A 26,133-nucleotide genomic window follows, 5' to 3' on the forward strand; every position below is an offset into this window, starting at 1 on the left:
CAGTGGGTGAAAATGTGGAATTTGTGAGGCTAAGGGAGGTTAGCTTGATCATAGCAAAAGCATGAAGTTACTTGGGGGAAATATATAAGGAAGCAGGAAGAGAAGAGAGAAAAAGAGGAAGAAGATGAGGGAAAAAGGAAGAGATGGAGAAGCAGGCAGAGGAAGAAGAAGAGGGAGGAGGTGAGGAAGATGAAGAAAACCAAGATGAAGTGGCAGCAAAAGCAAAGGGCAGAGGCAAAAAAAAAAAAAAGCCTCATTCTTTGAGTGTGCCCTGAGTGTTCATTTAGGAAACAAGCACTCATTACCCAGTGCTCTCCAGATCAGACAGAAGGCCAGTGTGAAGCAGACGAAGGCCCAGTTCCACTCGTGGTTCTTCCCAACAGTGGACACACCCATGAAGATGAAGATCAGGGTCTCACTGACACTGCTCAGCATCTTCATGAAGTACTTGATGGTTGTGTAGGATTTCTGGGACACATTTTCCTCCACATACTTATTCATTGTCATCGCACAAGCAGTGATTCTGCAAGAAGAGACAGAGCTTCTGTTTAAATTCGAGAATGATCCTTATCAGAACATGAGTCAGCACTTAAGAGCTAAATTATGACTCTTTCTCTGCCCATGAGATTATTGATTGACTTTTATGTGGATGTGATTTGTATCCTTGACAACCCTGCTATCTCTGAAGTTCTTCATCGATACCCAGGGTTTGAACGATGCAGCTCCATCCAGCTTTTTCAACCCCATGCTCTTCTTACCCCACATCTACATTCTCAAAGGTCTGTGAACATTGGCATCATCAGCTGTCCTGCCAGCTGCACAAATAAAACCAGTCCATAATAAATTCAAAACCTATTATCTTCCTATAAAACCAGCTCCACCTTCTCTATTCCTCTATTGCCTAAAATGCAAGGTCATTGCCTAAGATACTCAAGTTGAAACTGTGGTCACATTGGATTTCTCTGCCACACCACTTCGGTACCCTGCTTCACCCTAAAATTGGCCACCTGTTGTTTCTGATCCCTCATGCTGAATATATCTTTTGGATCCATTTATCCTTTCTCATCCCAATACCTTGGATCTGTTTCTCACTTCTACCTTTTTGCTGTATGCACTTGTGAGAAAGTTATAATTAGTTACAGGCTCTGACTATTGACAAAGGAAAGACATTCTTGTTTATTTTTCTCAGCATTTCCAAGATTCTGGGACCACAGAGCTCTTTATTTTCCCTCCCCACATATTCATTTACCACAGCACCTCAGCATACTCTGGTAAGAAGGCTCTAGGATCAAGTCCACATCCTAAGCCACATGTCCAACTCTCCACACTCTTCCCTCAGGGGACAATTCCAGTGTCACCTCTCTCCTTCTCTCTATCAGGCACACACCATAATCCACTGTCTATAATTTCCTGAAGTGTCTGCTTTTTGCGATCTTCTTTCTTCACTGTACATACCCATTCATCTCCAACTGGAACACTCCTCCTGACCAACTCAAATGTCACCCACAAGGGAAATCTAGTCTGAGCTGGTGATAGCTCACACTAGATTCCATCTAAAGAGACACAGTTCTTATAAAGGACTTCATTACCAAAAGACACTGGAAAATGAAACAGATTGAGAAAATTGGAAGGAGTCACCCATCTTTCAAAGAATGACAGTCATGCCATGAACCAACTGCTGGTTGATATATGAAATTCTCCACATTCTCACAACTCTCTGGCTAAAAGGACTCTCCAAGCACTCCACCTCTACACATAAAGTTATTTCTTATGGAAACCCTCCTTGGGGATCACAGGCATAGTTAGGAGAATGCAAGCCAAGGTCCATCCAAGTTAAAACCCCAACAGGAGACCATGAACATATGTCATTGTAAGTAACAGACCTGCTTGTTATACCGAAAACATGTACATTTACTTTTATGCCTCCTATTAGAACATAACAAGGACCCCACCAAGACCAAGACATCAATTTAGTCAGTGTCACTGTTCACAGAATGAGTGGGTATTTTCTTTTAATTTGCACTTGCTTAATTCATGTGGTTTCACATGGGAGTGCCTTATTAAACGAGCTAATAAAATGCAGCAGCTACAAATACATAGCACAGCCTTTGAATAGCTGAGGGCTTACACAATAATAGTTGGAGTTTATAACACCCCTACTCTGCATCAGGTATTTGCAAACACTTTATATAGATTATGTCAGTTAAATCTCATAATAAGCCTCTGAGGCAAGTACTATTATCTTTCTTATTTTACAGATGAGAGAACAAAGGCAAACAGAAGTCCCCTGACTTAAGATACATTGCTAATAAATGTTGTTGCCAGGATTTTTACCCAGGTAGTCTGACTCACAGCCAGCACTGTTAAACTTACCCTTCATTCTTTCCAAGCTCTCAGAGAGTCTATTTTCTCTGATGGCAGAGAGAGAGGTCTTCCTCACTGACAAGCCCTTGCTCATCCTTTAATTACTTATGGTTACTGTAAGAAATTACCAAGAATGTGGAGGCCTATAACAGCACAAATGTGTCACCTGACACTTCCAGAGGACAAAACGTAAAAATCACTTTCACTGAGCTGAAATGAAGGTGTTGGCAGGGTTGGGTTCCTGCTGGAGGCTACAGGGGAAATCTGTCTCTTACTTTTTTCTAGTTTTAGAGGCTGTCTGCATGTGTTGGCTTGTGGTTGCATCATCTGACCTGTCCTCCCTGGTCATATCTCCTTTTCTAAGGCTGACCCTCCTGCTTATCTTTCCTAGAATACCTGTGATTACATCAGTCCCACCCAACTAATCCAGTGTCATCTCACCATCTCAAGACCCAAACCTATCTGCATTGACAAAGTGCCTTTTGTCATTTAGAGCTGGGGAGTGGTGTGGGCTAGACATCGATGGGATTAAATCCACACCAAAATAATAACCTAAGTAGTAACCTAATAATAACCAAAATAGTTTCATTGCATTTTAGAAAATTCTAGATAAATTTCTGAACTCCAAGCTCCTTTCATCATAAAACTACTGGCCTTTAGTATTCCCAATATGACCTTGGCTTGGATTAGCTCATGTCATTGAATCATCTTTTCCTACCTTCCACACAAGGATATCTTTCCTGATCATTATATTTAGTTAATGATAATGAATAACAATATAATATCACCCAGCATTTCCTTAGCATCTACTCTGGGTCAAGTTCTGTGCTGAAGTCTAGGAAGATAAAAGCAAAGAAGATGCAATTTCTATCTTCAAGAGTTGTCATTGTGAGAGCAGAGGCAGCCAGGGTCAGGTGACTGGAACACCCTGCTGCCAGGGCTATAAAGAGGGAATTGGAGTGCTGGAAAGGAAACTTCTGCTTGTGCCATAAAAGAGGAGTCATCTGAGCTAAGTGTTCAAGGCTGAGAGTTCACCAAGCTGGAGGAAGAGGGAAGTATTTCAAAGGAAAGAAGATGGCATTTGCAAAGGCATGAAAGAAGTGCACAGACTAGCATATTCAGGAAACTGCAGAATGGTTCTTAGCGGAGGAGAAGAGGACAAGGGAGGAAAATGTTAAGAGATGGGGGTGAAATAAGTTAGGTGCCAGATCATGAAAAATTGAACTGTTGTGCTTAGGAGTTTAAACTTTATACTGCAGGCTAGAGGGGAAATGAAAGATTATATCTATCATCGTATAATGAATGCTTTTCTCCTCAACCCAACTGGAAGCTTTATGAAGAAAAAAAAGGTGTCATCAATATTTAGCATGGTGTTTCATTAATATGTTTTGGATCAATAATTACATGGATAAACTGTTCATAGGACGGTTGTGTGACGTGATCAGATTAGCATTTCTGAAAGAGAAATCTGAAGACACATGGAAGACAGATTTGGAAGGGCACAAACCCAGAGGTTGGGGTTCATTTGTTTCCTACAAAGGTTTGTCATTTTGTTTTCAAAATCTATTGCAGCGGGCCTCCCTGGTGGCGCAGAGGTTGAGCGCTGGGTTGCGAAGCTGCCCGCGGCCTCTGCGGTGCCGGTTCGATCCCCGGCTGCTCCCCGGCTCCGGAGGAGGGTCCCACATGGCGCGTAGACCTCTCCTGCCGCCCGCTGCTCCCCTCAGCAGTGTACTTCGGTCCTTCTGCCTGCTCTGCTCCCCGCTCTGGCTCTGGTGAATTCTCTCACCCTCCTGCGCTTCTGACTGTACGCAGTGCATGTATAAACAAAACAAACAAACAAACCAGCAAACAAATAAAAACAAATAAATAAAGCATGCCTCTATAAAAAAAACTAACAAAAAAAAAATCTATTGCAGCACCTGACACATATAACATCCCAAAACATGTTCATGTTTTGACAGGTGTTAGGCTTCATTCTGTGGGACCACATGGAGGTAAGTAAGTATGTATAGAATTCACTGGTGCAGTCTGCCTTGTTATTATCTTGCCTCACATTACATTTTAACATAAATGTATGGTGATTGTCACCAATTTAGAGATGGAGAAGCTAAAGAACTATAATTAGTGGTTTTTACATTCACCAGCAATTGAGCATTCTAAATACAGCATAGAAAAAATTCAGGCAAGATAATACTATCTCAACAGAGTCTTTAGGGAGAAAAACAGACTTTATATTTAGTTGATCTGTCATTTGATGATTTTCTGAATAGAAATTTCCAACAAATACTTTTTCCCTATGGTACTCCATGACTTTATGCCAGCAGCCAATGAAGCCCATCTGGATGTTCATTTGTTACCTACCAGGATGTAAGCTTTAAGAAAACAGGGGCTTAGCATCATAGCATGGTTTCCTGCCTAGAGCGGCACAAAGCACATGCTCAATTAATGCTGCCTGAGTCTAGTTTAATGAAGATCCAGACCCCCTCATCTAAATAGTCATGATCTGTAGAGCCTATGGACCCAGACATTGATACCAAAGGTGGGCAGTGAAGGAAGATTTCTGATGAAAGATAAAAAAGAAAAAAATGTCCTGTCTATGTTTGTATACATATGGGAAAGCCAAGCCACAGTGGATTCAGTTTAGAAATAAAAGTACTTTAATTTTTTTAAGGAGTGGTCAAATTCTCCAATTTCTATTCCCACATTAGACTTTTTCCTGTAATCTGAACTGCCTAGAACTGAATTAGAGTCAATGAGATAGAAAGAATGTTGCAAAAGTCTTTTGTTCCTATTCCATATTTGTGTGTAATCTTAAAAAATATGTATGCAGTTGCAGAAAATACAACCCAAATAACAGCTGTATATTCTCAATAAAGACTGTCAAATATGAAAACATATTCTACTAATCCATGCCAAGCATTTGATGACAAAGAACAATTAAAAGGCTTTCACTGTATTGACTAAAGTCAGGTTTTGTAGTGACTTAGGGTATACTGTATGCTCTCAAAATAAAGTACTCACTCATGGGAGAGAAATTAATTATTCCAGGAAATGAATTTTCTGTATAATGGATTATCTTTTCCAGGTAACCAAATAACCAAGAGAGAGCAAGTTTGACATATGAGAAAATACAAACAGAAATTGTGTTTTAAAGGTGGATCCAAGCATAAAAACTGAACAGCCTTTCTTAAAATATCACAAATGAAATAAAGTGAATTAAAACTATTATAAATAATGCTTGATTATTCAGCTAGTCTTGCCCATTTCATGCATTTTCACCATCTTTTGTCTTTTCCCCTTTATATACTTTGAATTCAAGTCTACTAAAGTTTATAGATGACTTACCAATATCTAAAGGACAAATAGTTTTATGGAGAGAACACTAAAGAATCATAATTCATTGTCAAAAGGGGCCTCCCTGGTGGCGCAAGGGGTTAAGCACCACACTATGAAGCAATCTGCAGCCTCAGCACAAGTTCGATCCCCGACGGGCCAGGGAGCAACCCACATGGCAAGGCAGACCTCTCCTGTCTCACCCGCTGCTCCCCTCAGCAGTGTATTTCAGTCCATCTGCCTGTTCTGTTCCCCACTCTGTCTCTGGTGAATCCTCTCAACCCCCACACCCCGCATCTCTGGCCTGTACCCCAGTTTTTGTATGCATAAATAAATGAACCTTTCAAAAAAATTCATTATCAAAAGTCCAATGAAATGCAAGGCATCAAGGGGTCCACAAAATCCGCTGACTCTGGTTGGGCAATACTAACAAACCTGAGAGCAGGAAGACTGAACCAAGATGTTGATGATGGATGGGGCCTCCCTGGTGGCACAAGGGGTTAAGATGCAGCACTAAGAAGCTATCAGCAGCCACTGCAGCACGAGTTCGACCCCAGCCAGGGAGCTGACCCACATGGTGCAGCAGACCTCTCCTGACTCGCCCACTGCTCCCCTCAGCAGTGTATTTCAGTTGATCTGCCTGTTCTGCTCCCCACTCTGTCTCTGGTGAATTCTCTCACCGCCCCCGCCGCCCACACACCTCTGGCTTACACCCCAGTTCTTGTATGCATAAATAAATAAATCTTAAAAAAAAAAGATGTCAACAGTGGAGTTCAAGTTTCACAGCTGGAGAACTGTGGCATGCACTGGGGAGAGACTACATATGGGAGCTGCAATGACAACTATCCATGCAACCCCCTGCACCAGCCAGACATGCAGAATATTTCCAGGAATCCACATGATTGAACATGAGAACACCAGCCAAAGTCACTGTTTTCTGGAAGCTCTTACTATACATCAGCATGTGTAATACAGCAGTATTACTAAAAGTCTGTTGTGTGGAACACATAATTACTAGAAATCCTGGGAACTCCTCTGAAAAACAAAAATGCCTGGGTCGACCCAAGAGCTATGGAATCAGAGACTCTGACCGGGGACTGGGATTCTACATGTGAAACCACCTTTCCAGGTGATTCCTAAATACATCAAGATCTGAGAAAAGTGATTGAAAGTATAGGTAGAGGTTTCAGAGAACGAATGAATGAGTGAAAATAAGGGCTAATATGAGATTTGAAAACTACTGCTGACTTAATTACACTTGGCCATCGGTTTTCTTTTCCCTTCTTTCAACTTTCATTATAAGATTTTGGGTCTCTATTTCCATCTTTTTTCCCTTGGCAGTCTCATGCAAAATGAGTTTAATTTAGGTAATAAATTAATTATTTTAGGTAATAAGCCCCACCTCTCATGCCACAGGGCTGGTAACCTAACAGTCTGCTCCAATTCCAGTTCTCCAAATGTCTGGGCTAGTCACAGTCCTTACTCTGAAATTTCTTCTAACAAAAGCAAGCAGAATATTTTTCTCTTCATTCCACAGTGTCAGCGTTGCAGAAATATAAAGCCCAATTAGAAGCCTATGTATGATGTTCTAGAAGCAGCTAGGCTAAGAGAAAGAAGCCATCACACATAGGAAGGCAGAATTGAGAGAAAATGTGTGTTGTAATGACATGGGAGTCTCTGATTCCATCACCCCAAGGCCAAATCTACACCTCCCCCAGTACAGCATTTATTTTTATGAGGCAATAAATTTGGTTTTATTTGAGTTACTCACCGACAATCTGGTTTGATTTCAGTTTCCCCTGCTAACAGAGTCCATTCTACAGTTTGTTCTAGGCTCCCAGTTACAAGGACCCCCAGGTGACTCAGGTTACCTCAAATAGCTAGAGATTAACTGTGAGGACACATGTGGGAAGAATGAATCTTGGCCACTTGTCCAGCTCCCCTGAACACATGGAAAAAGTCAGACCTCATATTTGACTGAAGGAAGGGAAAAGTGGCAGCAGAGAGAGAGTAGACTAAGAGAAATGTTACAGCATCAAAAGAACTACTTACAGTGTCTCCTTACAAGGTAATCAATAAAGGAAGTCTCTGGGTTCATACCAGGTTAGCTTCCTCCCCTACACAGAGAACTGGTAAGGAGTATGCACTTTAAGGTTTGTTAAATTGAGGAGGAGTAGTAAGTAGGGTTTTCTTTGTTCTTTGAAGAACAAACCTTCTAAGACCCCCCCCCCCCATAGCTGAATTCCCTGCGCTGAGGTCCTCAGGCAAGGAATGGAACATTGATTTTAGCTCCATGTCCAAAAATGTCAAGTGCAGGAGCACTAGGTAGTTGGTAACTATACATTTCTTTTCAGTATCAGTTTTCTGAGATCAATTTCCTTAAATCAAAAAGCTAATTATTCCTCAGCAAGTATGTAATATTTATAATCCTGATTTATAATCTATTATATGTTCATTTACATATAACATATTTACAACTACATATCACTAGGACAAAATTGTATCTTACCACTGGACTTCATATATACCTGAGAAAGAGGAAATTGCCACTTTAAATAATAAATTTTGGATCAAAGTAAACTAGTGATGATTCGATAATCAAATTATTTTCTACAATATACTTGAAAAAGTCAACAGTGATATAATAATTATTTATAATCACAAATGACAATTAAAAAACATAGTGAAGACAGAACTAGTATAATCCAGTTATGAAAGAAATCTCTAGTCTTCAAATTAAATCTTAGGGAATCAGTTCTTAACTCAGGAATGAATTGTTAGTTGTATGTAATTTAAATTTAGCAGGCAAACACCAACTATTTTTCTGTCTAGAAATTCTAACACACCTCTAAATTCTACTCCATTTTTTTTATAGTAACAAAAAAGAGACACTGTGTAATTAGTCCTCAAGAATAAGAAAAAATGTATTGCTAATTTATCTTTCAGCTAATGGAATTCTGAAAATGTAATGAATTGGTTTTCATAAGTTTGTCAAATATACCATTACTGGATTTAGTATACATTGTAAAAATTCTTCCTAGAAAATTAATTTTTCTGTTTGTGTTTCACTGAAAATAAAATTATTATTACTTCAGTACAAACTAAAAAACACAAGAAGTTACTCAGAAATATATTAGGAGATGGGGAAAGATTGAGTAGCTTTAAAAATCTAATCTTGACAATCTTCAATAATGTACTATTTCATTATTTACTTTATTTACTTAGGGTTTTAACTGTGTCTTTACCTAGGGTGTTTTGTTTTATTTTGTTTTGCTTCATTTAAAAATCAAGTATCTTTTGAGAATATTTAGAATAGAGCTGCTTGGAAATCACAGATCTAAAAAGCCACCACAAACTTTTCATAAGGATGGACATAAATCACATCATTTTATTCATTTACTCATAAATAAATTCACAAAGTGCATTTCATAAAATAAAGTGTGGTAGCATGTTATGACAGCTATATTTAATTTTATACTATGATTTTAAGAAACACTACAAAATATCCCATATGCTGGTTTCTGCATTCTTAACATAGCTTAAAATACCTAATTATAAATTCTATGAGTCAATCATATTGACTCATAGAATTCAGAATTCATGGGCTGTAGAAATTATATTTCCCATAACTAACACAATATATAGATTCTATCCATCTCCTAAGTTACTTTACCTCTAAAATAGCAAAGCAAATATAATTTTGAATACAGATCATTATATAAGTGTGCAATTTCAGTTTGTGAAAGATATAAAATTCCAAACTCAGGAAATCTGTTTGAAAGGACTTTGCTCATTCCTGGAGGAGAGACAACTTTTCTTCCTCGGGCATTCCACTCCTCAGTCAGGTTTTGAAAATGTTTATATCAAAACCCCAAATGTGAATTTGGGGTAACATTTTTCTTTTTCTCCTGGTAGTTTTGAGCTCTTAATAATCACAAGTCATCACAAAAGAATCATCTTCCCTTCATTTACTCCTTTCTACCTTTCTGACCATCCTACTCTAAAAAAAAAAAATGCTTTTTATAAAGTTTATGATCACCACTGATTAGGGAGTGCATTTCAGTTCTATGCTTCCTATCTCTTCATGGCATAATATTTTTCTTCTGCTTTATCAAACAGAACGAAACATATTTCAATAATTGTTCAGATATTCAAGTAGAAAAAACTGATGATCACGACAACATGTTACTAGAAATAGAATAAAAGTTATAAATGTAATTTTAAATTTCCTGGTAGTCATGGTTAAAATGTAAAAAGAAACTGGCAAAGTTAATTTTCATAACATTTATTTAGCCTAATATATCTAGTATATTGTCATTATAACATGCAATCAATATAAAAATCATTAATGAAATACTCTACAATCTTTCCCTACTAAGGCTTAGAAATCTTAATGGAGATCACATCTTAGTTTAGACTAACCGCATTTTAAGTGTTCACAAGCTACTTGCAGCTGATGACCACCATATTGGACAACACCCAGGAAAATAGTAAAATCCCATGACTTTGCTTCTCTTTCATAAACCCAAGCAAATGCTGGAGTTTGTCAGTTCTATTTAATTAAACATTTTAAAACAAAAAATATAAATGCAAATAATTTCACAAATTCTTTAACTACTCTGGACAAGTCCCATATGGTTCTACTTATATATGGGATCTTAAAAAAAACCTGAACTCATGAAATGGAATAGACTGGTTACTAGGAGCAGGGAGTGGAGGTGAGGAAAATGGATAAAGGTGGCCAAAGATACAAACTTCCAATTATAAGATAAATAAGTTCTGGGATCTAATGCACAGCATGGTGACTACAATTAACAAAACATATAGAATACTTGAAAGTTGCTAGGAGAGTAGATGCTAAAAGTGCTCATCTTATACACACACACACACACACACACACACACACAGAGAGAGAGAGAGGTCACTATCATGAGATGATGGATGTTTTGACCTATGTGATTAGAAATAAAACTGTGCCTTACATATTTCAGTTAAGTTTCTGTACATCTATCTCTACACTAAAAAAATTAAGAGTTATGACATTGTTTGGAGAGGAAGAACAAGGAAGTACAGGTATGTTGGTGTATAAACAGTCCTGTGGCTCAGGACTTGACCCTATAATAGAGTATCCCTTGTCCATTCAGGATTGGCCAATTCTTTGGGGCCCAGCGGTCTGTGGTGGAGGATTATTAGTGCCTTGGTGGTGGGTGTGGTGTGTGGTAACATACATCTAAGGAGCTGTGATTTATGCCTCTAAATCACATACAGAGTTATAAACCAATGTTACCGCAATTTTAAAAAGTTACAAAAATATTTGTATATATACAGGGGAGGGTACAGATTTTGGGATGGGTTGAATGTGAAGTTTAAAGTTTAAACTAGAAATAAGATGATGTGGTTTGCCTACTCTTTGATTAAAACAGGAGGTTTTAGGAACCAACTGGATTTCCATGCAGTCCAGGTCAGAATATGTGATAATAGGTGACTTGTGAGCAGACAACTATTTATCCAGCTTGCATTATACAGATTGTTTTGTTAAACCTTCAGGTCATGTTCTTACACCGAGAAAAATATTCAGTCAACTTGGGACGCATTTAGGAAAAATTACATCTTGAAGAGATGGTCTCTTATATGCTTTATGCAAATGTGAGCAAACCAAGGAGAACCAGATAGAAGCTACAAGATGGTGAACAAAAGCACACCTTCCTATTTTTCGCCAAAGTTCAAATAGATGACAGTCACCAACTCAGACAAAGAAAAAAGGAAGAAAGAGAATATGATCTTAGCATCTTCAACAGCAACTGCTTCCATCCAACTGCTCAGCAGCTCCTAGACTTGATTCTGAGTCTATCATCCAGGAAATTTCTGTGACAGTCATGTTATAAATTATGTTGAAATGTTCTTGTTTTTATTTTTGAATAGATACTGGAAGAGCCTGACAACTGGAGACCCAGGGTCCAGCTCCACTTTCCACAGAGTCACCCCCAGTCATGATTTTTGTATACCTGGGCCTCAATTTCTCATTCATAAGATGAAACTAATAATCACCATTCCCTATTTTGTTTGCAGTAATACTGCTAGATTAATTGAAGCAGCAAACAGAAAATCTTTCAAGTACCCTTTAGGGAAGAAGAACTAGGGATAATTAATCTGTGAAAACAAACCTAAGAAATGTTAGGTGCCTACTCTACTATTTGTTGGAAAAATTGACTAATTTTTAAAATTCCCAGAGCACATCAAAAAAAAAAATTTGCAGCAGGTTGCAAACTACAGAGGAAACCAAGCACCCCCTCTTCAGAACAGTGTTGTTTCAAGGTCCATTTGGCGCACAGGGGAATCTGTGAGGTGCAAGGTGAGGACCAGAAAGGTGCCTGATGTCCACACGAGGGAATAAGATCCCACTTCACTTCTTTGTGGATGTGATTTTAGAGACCTCCTGACATTGGTAGTGTCCTTGGGCAAGGAACAGGAACAACAATAGGGAATCCTTAGTGGCTAATAAGTGAGCATTTCTGTGAACATGAGTCCCCAAATAAAGAGCCAAGATATGCATTTCTAAAATCAGTAATTATTTAGCCACTATTATATCCCTTGTTATAGTGTTTTGATACCAAAAGGTGAGTATCGCTATTGATATGTGAACTTTCTAGTTCAGGTAATTATATAAATTTTCCCTTAGCTCTCATGGCAGTGGAAATTCACTCTGAAACCACATGTAGTGTGTGTGCGCATGCACACATACACACACACACACACACACTTTCTGTTATAACAACTTATTCCAACATAGATGGACAGAAGAATATTAGGAAACTGAGAATTTTATTTACCCTCTTTGCATTTGCAGCTAAGGCCTTCCTGAACATACACAAAGACTTGAATATAAATAATTTTTTAATAATAAACTAGGTTTTGAAGTATTAGGAGAGACCACAAAGGGGAAATGGAATCTAAGAATGCCTAGAAGTCAGCTTTCCAAGAGTTTACAAAAGAGAGAAGACAGACATGACTCCATCTCATATTATTTGTTACTTAATGTCAATGAAAATCATATCAACCCATAATTTCATGACAAAAAAATAAGTAACATCACCATTATGGCTTTATGAAAGTGCTTTATGAATGCGTCTTTAAGACTAAACTTTAGGCTTTATGAATGTGCAAGGTAGGTTGTGTCTGACATCCTCCATTTCTGCTATCTTCCAAAGAAGTCAAGATGCTGAAATCTTGCCCAGTGCTTTCCTCCCTAAAATTCTGACAGCATTTTATACCCAAACCCAGGCCTTCAGTTATATGGCAGGTGTGTGTGTGTGTGTTTTTAATGAGACTTTTTTTAATTAACTACCTGCTCACTAACTGATCTCATTCTAGGACAGGATGTCCAAGAATCCATTCAAGACAAAGCTAAAGCACAGGAGGTTACAGGATCTGCAAGAGGTTGGGAGAAGGAAAAATGGAGAGAAGAAGGCAGGGGAAGGAAGAGGACCAGCAGGCAAACCTCAGGGATACCAAGTTTCACTGCTCTATGCTTTTACAATTTCTGAGACAGGTGCTTTCACCTTTTTGTCAGCTCGAGAGCTGCTGAACCTCTCTGCCTATTTTCCTTTCTGTGTGGCTGTCTATTTCTCTTAAACCAACAGGAAAATGACAGCATGTTCAACATATCACATACCTTCACTCCCATTAACCTTAAAATTTGTTTTTAAATGGCAAAAGAAAGTGTAATTAGCATGACGTGTGATAGGAATTTCTAATCTCAGTATGATTTATATGCAGAAATAAAATGACTAGTCCTATAAAGAGGTGCACAGGAACGTGCGATTTTAATTGCATCATTATACTGTATCGCCTGGACCAGCCTCCCAAGGTAAGTACAGTAATTACAACATGGAAGTTCACTCATTGCCCTTTCAGAGGGGGATTCATGCACGATACAGAAACATCACACGTGGTCAGGTTTTGAATAGCATACTAATTACCCTGCATTAACAAACAGGATGTTACCTCTGAGAACAAACACAATCCAACAGAAACTGTCCCTTCATTGCTATCATAGGATAATGGTTGTACATGGTAAAGTCTAGATATGTAAAAATGATTAAATCTCCTGTAATGTCTTATTTAATGGCTAATTTACTAATTTAATGTACTGCATTTTATGACAGTATTACTTTAAATGTGATAAAGGACTTTTCTGTTCACTGAGCTGCAAAATAAATGTTCACTTTGAAGTTGTAAATGAAGGTGATGTTTTTCATGCATCAAAAATCTACAGCAAAGAATTATAGTGCTAGTTACTGGACTATGTAGCCCTATTTGTACCTGATTTTCTAATTCTGAGAACAAATAAAGCCATGATCCCATCTTCACAGGGTTGGTGACTTGATGCAGTACAACCTCCCAAGCCCTGTAGACTCAGTGACACTGCTAAGGAGTTGTGATGCAGATTACTGAGCAGAGATGTACCTGGACCCCGTTCAACACTTCGACTATCCCCCCATATTCTGGATCATCCCCCCTCCCAATTCCAATTCTTGAATACCAGGCAAATGACAAACATAAATATATGTGTAACAGAACTTTTACATATGCACATGGTCAGAATAAATTCATGATTCTTATACCAACAGAACCCTGCTGGAAACCAGATAAAGTCCCACTCCTATCCCCTCTACACACCTTGTGAGTAGCTGCTCATACACTTTCAATGACATTGGTCAAAGAACAGTGAGGAAACTGGAAGTCATACAAATGATATGAATAGCAACCAGGAAGATTCAGAAGATACCATTACTCAGTCAAAGTGGATTAATATGTTGCTTTTTATAGGCTCACTGTGAAATGGAAAACCACACAACCTTTTAACTCTGGCTTTCATTACAGTGGATTCCACTCTGCTTGCAGGCAGGTGATTGACTTCCTACACCACAAACCAAATCTGCTTCTGATAAAAAAAAAAAAAAAAGTGGTGACATAAGGCAAAAAAAAATCCTTAATCAAAACTTGACCTAAATCAGGTAACAAGAGAAAACTTCAAGAGGAAATAGACCTATTATAACAGCAAAACTGACTATGTATATAGCAGGCCCTAGCATAGAAGTTAACATATATCATGCTGCAAATAAATATTTGCCCAAATAAAAATTTTAAAGGCATTTCATTATAAAATGTTTCTTCTCACTGACCCAATACATGGCAGCACCATAAGATAATAGGCTTGAATTGATTTCAGAAACTACAAAATCTTCCATAACCAATGAGTAGTCTCCTTCAATGTAACTCCTCAAAGGCTAAACTTGAATCCAAATACTTCATACCTCACTGGAAGAACTCTTCGAGAACATCCTTCTGAATAAGTTAGAGAAATAAGTACTATTTTAAATAAAGAAATAATTATATCTTTATACATTTCTTGCTTTATAATCATATCTCTTTATTTGACAAGCTAAACTAATATTACATGATTGTATGTGAAGTTACATGATTGCCTTAGTCATTGAATTTTGCTATGAATGAAAGTAAGCTATTATTTAAGGGAAATCTATCATACAAAATGAAGGTTTGCTACTCCAAGATCATTCAAATGACTATACATAAGTAATTCCAGAACTCCAAATGCAGTTTGGGTGGCACGATGTGGTTGAAGTAAGTTTACAGCTTCCCACATGGACAACACCATCTGGGCATCAAACTCAGAAAATCCTTAGTGCCTGACAAACAGCCCCAACAGTTTAGTGCCATGTTTCATATGAGACCCAAGAGATGACTTAAGCACTTTACCACTTTTGCACCAGATGATTTCAACATACAATTAGCTGAAAAATATTTTCATTTCTTCGATGAGTAAGAAAAATCTATTTTTAATTGTTATTAAAAGAAATAGTAAAATCTGTTTCCTTATATGTAACTTACTCAACATTAACATCTCAAATTAGAATGCATGAATTCAATGAAACGTCACTTATTAAGTGATTTTAACCAAGAGTGCAATACTTACGCCATGATACCTGACAGGTGAAACATTTCAGCTGTTATGTAGGATAAGTAGCTATACAGGAAGACAAAGAGTGGCTCAATCACTCGGATGTTGTGTGTGAACCGAGTCGTAAATGCCGCTATAAATCCCAGGAAGATGCCAATCAACACACCACCGATTCCAACAACAAAGAAGTTGGCAATTCCGGCAAACACATCAATGGTCTCGATGGTTTTCATCTGGCAGAAAGACTTGAACAAGTTGTACAGGACCTGCAGGAGACAGACAGCACACTGTCAAGGTCCTTAACTGCCATTGTCATTGTCGTCAGATGTCTACCTGGCCTTTCACAAGGACATTCCTTCTGTGTGCAACGTAGATGGTGAGTGGCAATAACTGTGACTTATTTACTTCATACTTTAATATTATACTTAATATTGCTAAACAAAAAGCTTTGATAAAAGTGTGTTATCAAGAAAAGTGGAGAGGAGATTTCAAAATAGTTATCCAACTTACACCTAAAACATGATTTTTTTTCAGATATCATCTAAAAGATTATTTTTAAAGACTTTGTTGACATCCAACACAACCTGTTTGTATTGCTGATGCTTGCGAAGCTATAGGTCACAGAGAAAGTTTATCAGGGTGGCTGTGAATTTATTTACCCTGTTGTGGGGTTACACCAGAGAAGGGACCCACCATCAGTACAGGTATCTCACCTGAAGATTTCTTTCTCTCGGGTGACTGAGATATCTCTCCCACTAGCCCCACCAAAGGACCCAAAGGAATTTTCGTGAACAAAGAGGCAGTAATCTGTGTTGTATGTATGTTTCTAAAATGGCAGATACACAGATGTCCTGCTCTTTTCATTGTGATATCTTCAACTTTGGGAGCAGCTGATTCTTGAGGAACATGGCTGACAGAACACAGAGGTCAAACGCCTTTCATAATACAGACTGTGCTATGCACTTATTTCATTCTGAGCTACTCAAAATTGAATCTATTTGTCCAGGGTCACATCAAATGTCAAAATCGATACCAGAATCCAGGTCTCCTGGCCTCCTGGTTAAGTTTTTCAAGGACCAACTATGAGGGAATGAGTCAGATTCTCCCCGCAAAGCCACGTATCCTGGCAAAACACATTTCACTCTTTTCTACCTCACATACAGTCCTTGCAGCCTTCCCCATTACAGGTTGTGTGTGATTTTTTTCCTGCTTTCTATGGAATCCAGAATTCCTTATTGTCCAAAATCACACCTTATGATTTCCTTCTTCCATGTTGCTTAGTGGGTGACAGCAAATGTCAGGAGGTTTTGAAAAGAAAACCATGTATTGTTACTTAGAAAGCAACGAGCTTTTCCTCTCTCCTTATTGGTGTGACACTCAGGAGCATTTGATAGTGTACCACCAAAAAATGACTTGAATAAGAAAGAAAGACCAACTCACTCCCTTGCAGATTATCTTGAAATATCTTGACAGCATCATTTGCCAGAAAAGACACTGGCTTCAAGTAGCAGCCAATTCCTACTTTCAACAGAGCACACATCAGATTTCATCAGCCTCAGAATGACACAATTGCTTCCTGAGAGAGGATCAGAGATTTTTAATACCTTCAAATAGCCAGTGCCAAAAGGTGATGGGCACCCATCGGAGACAGATGCCCTGGCTGCCAATGTGCCAGGACAGCTTTCTGGGACCAAGGAGCAGTTCTGTCCCCAGGTCCCACAGCTTAGACTCTCTCTGCTCCTGACCACACCAGCAAACCTTGCCTTTCCCTTGCTCAAAAGCCCCCACAGCCACTGAAAGGCTTATGACTTCCTTTAAAAACTGCTAGTCCAGCTTTCATTCTCCAGTTTATGATCTTTTACTGCCTGCCTGGGAGGCTCAGTATACCTAGCATACCACTTTTTTTTTTCTTTTAGCTGCTTTCAAGTACCTTTCAGACTGAGAGAGGGTCTCATCAGTGCTCCATAATACACTCCATATTATTTCCTCCCCACCCTGGTTTCCTCCCTGGGGTTTTCTGGACAGAAACCAGGCCCCAAAACTAGAAATTTTGTCTTCCCGTGTTCAGCTGAGGCTGCTGCGTCTCCCAAGAATACTCCTGGACTCTCACAACCTTTGTGATTCACCTTTCCCTTTGCTTTCCTGCACAAGACAATCTCCCTCAGATTTTGTTACCCAGGAGGCAGAAGATTGATCAGGCAGATGGCATTATCAGGAAAACCCTTCAAGCTATTTAAAGCCAGTTACTTAGGGATCAAATATACACTCCAGCCCTATCTGGTTAAGCCCTAAAGCAATATGCCCAGGACCCTGAAGGACCCTGAAGTTACCTTAGGGTCTTCGACATCCATTTGCATACTAAAATCCCCATCTGGGGCACTGCTTAGCTACCATTTCCTGAACATATGATCCATGTAGAGGTATGATTTGTGCAACTGAGCTTCCAAACACCCTGCTCCTGCCTGGTCCAAACACCAGTAGTCCTACAGAATTCCTCACTCCCTTTAGGACAGGGAGACAGTGCTTCAAGAGCAATCCTCATGCCTCCTTGCTTAATTCCAGTAGTAAAATCTCCTTGCCACACACAAAAGAAGATCAAAACCATCAGTGTTTGGTGATAGGCCATCTTGTGGTGTTGTTGCTAACCCTTGAGAGCCTTCCTCATTTCCCAGGAAAATTAGAATCCTTGTGCAGAAACTGCCATCTCCTTTGGATGCCCCTCTTTCTCCCCTACCTCCTTCAATGCCAACTAGCACATGGATGAGGTCTCCAAAGCAAGCCCATGGGCTCACTCCTAAGGAACAATTGGCATGAGCAGATGCACTGTACAGTTATCTTTCAAAAGCCTTTTCCTGGCAACTCGATCCATCAAATCTATCAAAGGTACATTCTGTCTTAAATATCTCTTTTGGTTTTGCTAAGAGTGAAGCTGAGTCATTGATATTTCACTTTTAGTGTAACGGTTGGAAGCTCGGGTATGATCGTGCATTGCCTCAGATGCCAGGGCAATGTGAAGAGGAAATGTCTTGGGTAGAGACATTACCCTAACGACTACAAAGCTTTCCATAACCTCCAACCTGCTTAACATTTAACCTGATACCTAGTGACCAGCATGAGATAAAATTATTTTAGTTGCCAGTGGCCAAAACTCATAGGAAGTTCATACCAGTTAAATTCTTTAATTTAACCTGAAGGGAACCTGGAATTCTTATTTATACGTATTATATATAACACATATATACATGTATATGCATATATATATTTATGTATATGCATTACGTATGCAGGGTATAATTATGTCTCCAGTTGGTCTATGCAAAGCTGACCTCAACTTGACAAAATGTATTTTTAGAAGACTGAAAGGCCGGCGATGCCCACTTGCTAAATACTTTAGTTTGCTAATTCGATGGCTGAGTACTTTCAAATTTTTATACTCATTATTATTTTTAAATTCATATACATATATTAAATATATTAAAATAGCAATGCTCTATTTTGAACTTTGATTTAAAAGTTGCAATAATTCAAAGAAATTATATAAAGCAAAGTGTTCACAATAAGAGTTCTTTATCAGAATAGCTCTTTTCCTAATAAATAGTTTTCAGATCACTTTTTCATATGAGATGCAAAGTATAATTACTTTTGCATAAAGAATTGCAAACCAGGCCTCTCTGGTGGCTCAAATGGTTGAGCACCACACTGTGAAGGTGTCCGCAGGGTCTGCAGCGCGGGTTTGATCCAGGCCACCTGGCAAGAATCCCACAAGGCATGGCAGACCTCTCCTGCCTCACCTGCTGCTCCCCTCAGCAGTGTATTTCAGTCAGTCTGCCTGTCCTGTTCCTGCTCTGTCTCTAGTGAATCCTCTCACCCTCCCACACATCTGGCCTGTACCCTGGTTCTTGTATAAATAAGTCTTTAAAAAAAAAAAAAGAATTGCAAACCTATTCTGCGATTTGCAAATGCAAACTGAAGTATCAATAGTCACTATTCACCCCCATCTTCCTGAAGTTAAATTCCACAGCATAACACACCAGGACTGAGCCATGGGGGTACGTCCATAGCCCTTTTCCATAGAGCCAGCTCTCCTTAACCCAGCCTCATTAGGAGAGCTTGACAAAACAATTTAAGCATTCTTGGAAAATTTATTTGAATATTTAATGGTTGCATTAGCATGTTCCAGAAGTGTTAGAAGTTCCCCTGTGAGCATTAGTCATCTGATTACAGATTACTGTGGAAATAACAGGACTTCTCAGAGAACATAAATAATCTTTTAAATAAGAGAAATCTTGAAAAGTTTTCTTAAAATGTTTATTATAAGGAAAAGCGTAAAAATCCTATTTAAAAATCAAACCTTCATTTTTTGGTATGTTTGTCATTTCTTTAGTACTTCTAAATTTCTATAGACCAAGACAACAATTGAAGTCAAAGAGGTTGATTTCAATTTATGTATTATCAACTTCTTTTTTCTTTAAGACATTTTCTTGATTGTAACACTTCCTGATCAATATTGAATTTACCATGATTTGGGGAAGGAATTCATTGCAGTGACCTAAAATTTCACCCAGCTTCAGGCTATATTTTCCACATTAATTCTCTCTGCTGAACCTCTACCTTTCTAGTTATAACTCCTAATGGAACATCATTTTTACTGTGTACTGTATAGTCCATATTTTTCATACCTTTGCTATTCCATAGGTCCCTAAAAACTTTTCCTAAAGATAAGACTAGAGAGCAATGAAACCTAGAATCTTCCATGGTTCATCTCTAGCTATATTCTTTAAGGGTACCCAACCATGAGGCAAAATTTTAACTTTTTATACCATTGTTCTCATGAGTCCTAAGCCTGGTAAATTTAGTTCACTAAATTTACAGCCATTCAATGAAAGACACATTGAGTAATTTGTTCTATAGCTTTGAGTAGGCAAAACCCTGGGCATAGCGTGGTATCTTGCGGATCTGGCTTTCAGGGTCACAGGCTTTCAGTCCAGTGCATGAACCTTCTGACGAAGGCTCATTCATGTGAAACCACTGCAGTTCTGACCTACAGACTTTGGCCCTGAGACAAGGACTTCCACATCCAAAGACCAGCTATGCCCTTTCTCTGCCCTTGCCTCCTTCCTGTATTGGAATGGCAGCCCTCTCTTTGGCCCACTGCCCTTCTGGGTCAGCCCGCTCTCTCTGAACATAAAACCACATTTGATGGCTTTGTGCCTCTTGGCAGGAAGCACAGGATGCGTCTGGAAAGCCTGGGGCCTTTGCACACTTTAAATAGTAGTTCAGCTACATCCCTGCCTGAGATTCGATTCTTGACAAACTCCAAGAAAGAACCACTGAGGTGTTTTATTGAGAAATTTTACAAGACGAGGTAACAGTGTAAAGGCATATCTCTCTACCACTGGTCTGATTTTGCTACCCAATTTTAGATAGAGTATAAGGTCTCACCATTTTTTGTAAACTTTCCTTTATACTAAATGAATGCAGAATTCCATGGTGAAATTTCCACACTCTCCAACAATGGTAAAGTATCAAACATAAGTCACCATGGGAAATTTGATGCTTCCTGTAATTAAAATGTTATAAAATGTCTTCAATTTTATGCAAGTTTCCCAGGTAAAATTTAATATTGTCAAGTTAATGACTAATCATTGTTAATGAATGATGGAATAAAAGAGTGGATTTTGTTACTTGAGCAAGGTGGCTTAGCTGCTTTAAAATAGCTGTCTCCATTGCTATTCTAAAAAAAAAAAATCAGAGTACACTTAACAATAGGCCATTCACTACATTAAAAATGTACACATGGAGTTAACGGACACACTCAAAGCTGATATTTTATTCAGTTTAGGGGTCTGAATATTGGCCAACAAGGAATAATTTTGGTTTCTATGTTAACTTTAGAAGAATCAGGAGTAACATTTTTAATGATAGAAGTTAATAAAGGAATAAAAGTTACTTAAACACACTTTCCTTAATCTTTCTCTGCCTCAATGTTCTTACCTGAAAAATGAGAATACCTACTTCACAGGTTGTCAATAAGACAATCAATGTAAGACTACAACATGGTGAGAATTCACAAAAAGTGAGTGGCTGTCACAACCTCCACCATTTCTGAGAGAGAGCACAAGCCATTAGCAATGCAATATAAAGGGTTTACAGAGCCAGGGTCACTTGCAAGACTTTCACTGGTCAAGAAGCTTTTTGTAGGACTGTGGGGGAAAGGATAGGATTTGTCATCCCTCTGTCCACACCTTGTCTGAGCTGAAAGGCAGGGTGGAAGTAAATTCTGCTATTAGCACATTCATAACAGACTCTGACTCTAATCATGGGTCAATGAGTGAGATTCACAATCTGCATTTTATGAATAAATACTCGCCTAAGGAGAAATGATGAGGAACAGAAATTTGCTAGCTGAGCAGTAACAGAGAATGAGATTAAAATTTTGTTCAAAATCATGAAATAATAAAGTACCCCCAGACAGAGAATGGCACTAGTAGTATTCATTTCATTTGTGTTGTACACATTTCATACTAACACCATAACTCCCCACAAGGAATTCTGGGACCTGATGTCCTTAAATTCTGACCAAAGGCTATCACTCTTTTTAAATTTATTTAAATTTATACATTATATATATTTTACATCATTGTTTTTGTATAAGAAATCACGCCCAAATAAAAACTCCTCAGAGATACAAAGATCCATAACTTTCATGATCCTTTGGCATTTAGTAGGGCCTTGAAAGCAGGGACCAGCTAATAGTTTCAGGGCCCAGTACAAAAGGAAAATGAGGGACCTAGGGTATAATACTAACTTTCTAATAATAATAAATCTAAGAATGTACTGAGAATGTCAAAGTGGAAACAACAGAGCATTACACCAAGTGTGGGGCCCTTCCCAGTGCTGTTCTGTAGGACCACACAGGTGAGGCTCACCCCACTTTCAGGGTTACACCTCAGCTGTCACTGTCAGAATGTAGACAGATGCTGATGGGCGGCCGTACATGTTGGAGAAATGCAAGGCAGAGACTTGTTACTCACCACCGTCACTGCATCATTGAGCAGGGACTCTCCAAAGACCAGGATGTAGAGTTGCTCATTGACATGAATGTTCTCAAAGACTGCAAGAACAGCCACGGGATCCACCGCTGAGATTAAGCTGCCAAAGAGCAGATTCTGGAGCAAAGTGATGTCACTCAGACCGAAGGCTTCAATCTGGCAAATGCCAAACAAAGATACCCCAATGCCAATGGAGTTCCAAAGTGTCCCTACCACCGCATACCAGAAGATGGTGCCAATGTTCTCAAAAAATGGACGTGTGGGCATGAAATAGCCCGCGTCAAGCACAATGGGAGGTAGGAGGTACAAGAAAAACACATCAGTCTTCATTGCAGGGGGAGATTTTTCATCGACTCCAAAAATAATCCCTCCTAGTAGAAGTCCAACCATTATAAGAAGGCAGCTCTCGGGCACTATTGTGGGCAACTTGTGATAGAGATGGAAGCCTGTTAAGGAAACAAATAAAGACACAAAACCGGTGTTATGCAAGGAAAGGAGTAAGAGAAGGTACATTGATCTTCTTATGGAGAGGGGAATTGATTCTCTTTGACAGAACCCATAGGTACAATTCAAAACTTCCCAGTTCAGTATAATTAATTATAGACTGACTTTACATATTATGATATAGAAATCAGATGATTCCCTTATAACTATGCACAGTCTATTCAGACACATACTTAACATTCAAAGTAGAATGTTTTTTATTTTTATTATTTTATTTTATTTTATACATTTTTACATCATGTTTCATTTTTGTGCAATGCACGCATTTTCATCTTGTTTACAGTCCCCATACAATTCCCACCCCCTTGTTTTGATCCTACTCCCCTCTCCCCCCACGACCCCCATAGTGTGCATCTTGTTTATAGTTGCTTGTTGATTTTGATTTTTATGTTATTATAATTAGTCATTTTCCTGGTCCCTTTGAAAAATTCCTGCTTTGAGTGAGACCACCTGGTATTTTTCTTTTTGTTTCTGGCTCATTTCACTGAGCATGATCCCTTCCAGCTCCATCCATGTTGCTGCAAGTTGCATGAGTTTATCTTTCTTGATTGCTGAGTAATATTCCATTGTGTATATGTCCCACATCTTGATCCAATCATCTATTTTGGGGCATTTGGGTTGTTTCCATAGCTTAGCTATTGTAAATAGTGTTACTATAAACATAGGGATGCAGGTGCCCTTTTGAATTAATGTTTCTGTGTCCTTTTGGTAAATACCTAGGAGTGGAATTGCTGGATCATATGGATGCTTCATGTTTAGCAGATCGAGGACTCCCACACAGCTCTCCATAGTGGTTACACCAGTTTGCACTCCCACCAGCAGTGTAGGAGAGTTCCTTTTTCTCCACATGCTCTCCAACATTTGTTGTTGCTAGTTTTTTTTAATATGTGCATTCTCACTGGTGTAAGATGGTATCACACTGTAGTTTTGATTTGCATCTCCCTCATTACAAGTGATGTTGAACATTTTTTCATACGTCTGTTGGCCATTTGCAATTCCTCTTTGGAGAAGTTTCTTTTTAGCTCTTCTGCCCATTTTTTGACTATGTTATTTACTTTGTCTTTGTTGAGTCTCATCAACCCTTTGTAGACTTTTGTGATCAGTCTCCCATCATTCATATTGTGTGCAAAAATTTTCTCCCAATTGATAGGGTGTCTCTTTGTTTTGGTTACTGTCTCTTTTGCTATACAGAAGCTCTTTAATGTGATGCAGTCCTAGCTGTTTATCTTTGTCTTCACTATCACTGTTTGGGTGATGTGTCTTTAAAGATGTTACTGAGGTGTATGTCATGTAGTGTTTTGCCTATATTTCCTTCTTATATTTTATGGTTTCAGGTCTTATGTCTAATTCTTCAATCCATTTTGAATTGGTTTTGTGCATGGTGTGAGTAGTCAAGCTTCATTCTTTTGCATGTAGTGACCCAGTTTTCCCAGCACCATTTATTGAACAAACTTTCTTTGCTCCACTGCATATTCTTTGCTCCTGTGTCAAAGATTAGTTGACTGTAAATCTGTGGGTTTATTTCTGGATTTTGTATTCAGTTCCATTGGTCTATGTGTCTGTTCTTGTTCCAATACCATGCAGATTTGATTATTATGGCTTTGTAGTATAGTTTGAAGTCTGGGAGTGTGATACCTCCACAGAAGTAGAATGTTAAAGGGACAAAATGTAAGAGGAGTGTCTGTTTTAACCCCTCCAACCCCCAACCCCCACACTTAGGAGGCTCCTGGATTGGGGTACAGCAGAGCATGACTGACTTCTGCTTGGGGGGTGCCCTTAGTAACTGAGTACAGCAGGCCATGCCCAGCCCTACTGAGTCCCCTCAGTAGCTGGGTATGGAGGGGGATGACCTACTCAGTTGCAGGGGCCCTGCACCCACCACATGAACCAGGCTGATGGCCAAGTGCTATGGGAACAGAGGAGGGGCTCTGCTGAGGGCACCATGGAGAAGGCAGCATCTGGCAGGGCAGACAAGTAATAAGACTGCAGAGTCTTACAGGAATGAAGAAATAGATGAAAATCCTATCTCTAACTCATGGTAGAGCCCAGAAAAATCAGAGGGAGGTACCTGTAGCAGGAAAAGAGGAGGGAGATGTGGGTTCTACCCACATGTAGGGCAATGTGGGAAGAGTCAGAAAGGTATCCTGATGGAGCTTGTGTGAAGGGAAACTTTATTTGCAAAGCAATAGTAAATCATCCCAAAAGGCATTTCATTCATTTTAGGATTAAAGTAATATAGGGAAATTATCTGAATTATAGGACTATTAAAAAGACAGAACACGTTCTTAGAAACTTGCATGATAGAAGTTTTAATAATTTCTGCAAACCATACTAAGGTCATACCATGAAATAGTTTGTGACCCCAAAAAAGGGGGGGTGATCATAATAATTTGAAGAGATTTAAAATGCTGATTTCTAAATACTACAGTGAGTATTTTTATGTTGGACAGTCACATCATTTCTCAGCATTGACTATCCTATTATTAATGTCAAAGGAGGTTGCAATCATTTTCAGGAAATAATGTATTTAACTGGTTCAGCTGCTCATTACCCATGCTGACCTGTAAACAGAGAAGTTATAAAAATGTCTACTGAAAACCATATCTTTGCATCCTCTCCTCACACTGAGTCCTGCTTCTGTACACAGTTGTCCCTGTGGGATGTTACTGGACATGCCACTAACCGCCTCACTGGGTCCCTAGGTCCAAGTACAATCAGCTCCTTTCTGAAATGCAGAATAAGAAGGACTAACCTGAAGGCCCTATGAGTGTCCTAGACCTCTGAAGACAGCCCCCTAGCTTTGACTCCAGCTCCCCACTCTCTGCCTGTGGCTTTGGATAGCTTAGTAGTCAGCTCAGTTTGCTCATCTGTAAAATGGGGATAAATACACATACCACA

At 38.9% G+C, this 26,133-nt stretch overlaps 1 protein-coding gene across 1 annotated transcript in view; it reads right to left on the reverse strand.

The window, feature by feature from the left end:
• SLC9A2 (solute carrier family 9 member A2) overlaps positions 1-26,133 on the reverse strand; it is a gene marked incomplete at both ends in the record, with an annotated part of 79,342 nt that overhangs the window by 28,606 nt on the left and 24,603 nt on the right. The window contains 3 exons of the mRNA XM_084234676.1: positions 306-523; positions 15,695-15,945; positions 22,714-23,177. Of these exons, the coding sequence (XP_084090802.1) occupies positions 306-523; positions 15,695-15,945; positions 22,714-23,177 (933 nt within the window). The remainder of the gene's footprint in view (positions 1-305; positions 524-15,694; positions 15,946-22,713; positions 23,178-26,133) is intronic.

This window comes from Talpa europaea (assembly GCF_964194135.1).
Source record: "Talpa europaea genome assembly, chromosome: 6".
In the NCBI taxonomy this organism is placed as follows: domain Eukaryota; kingdom Metazoa; phylum Chordata; class Mammalia; order Eulipotyphla; family Talpidae; genus Talpa; species Talpa europaea.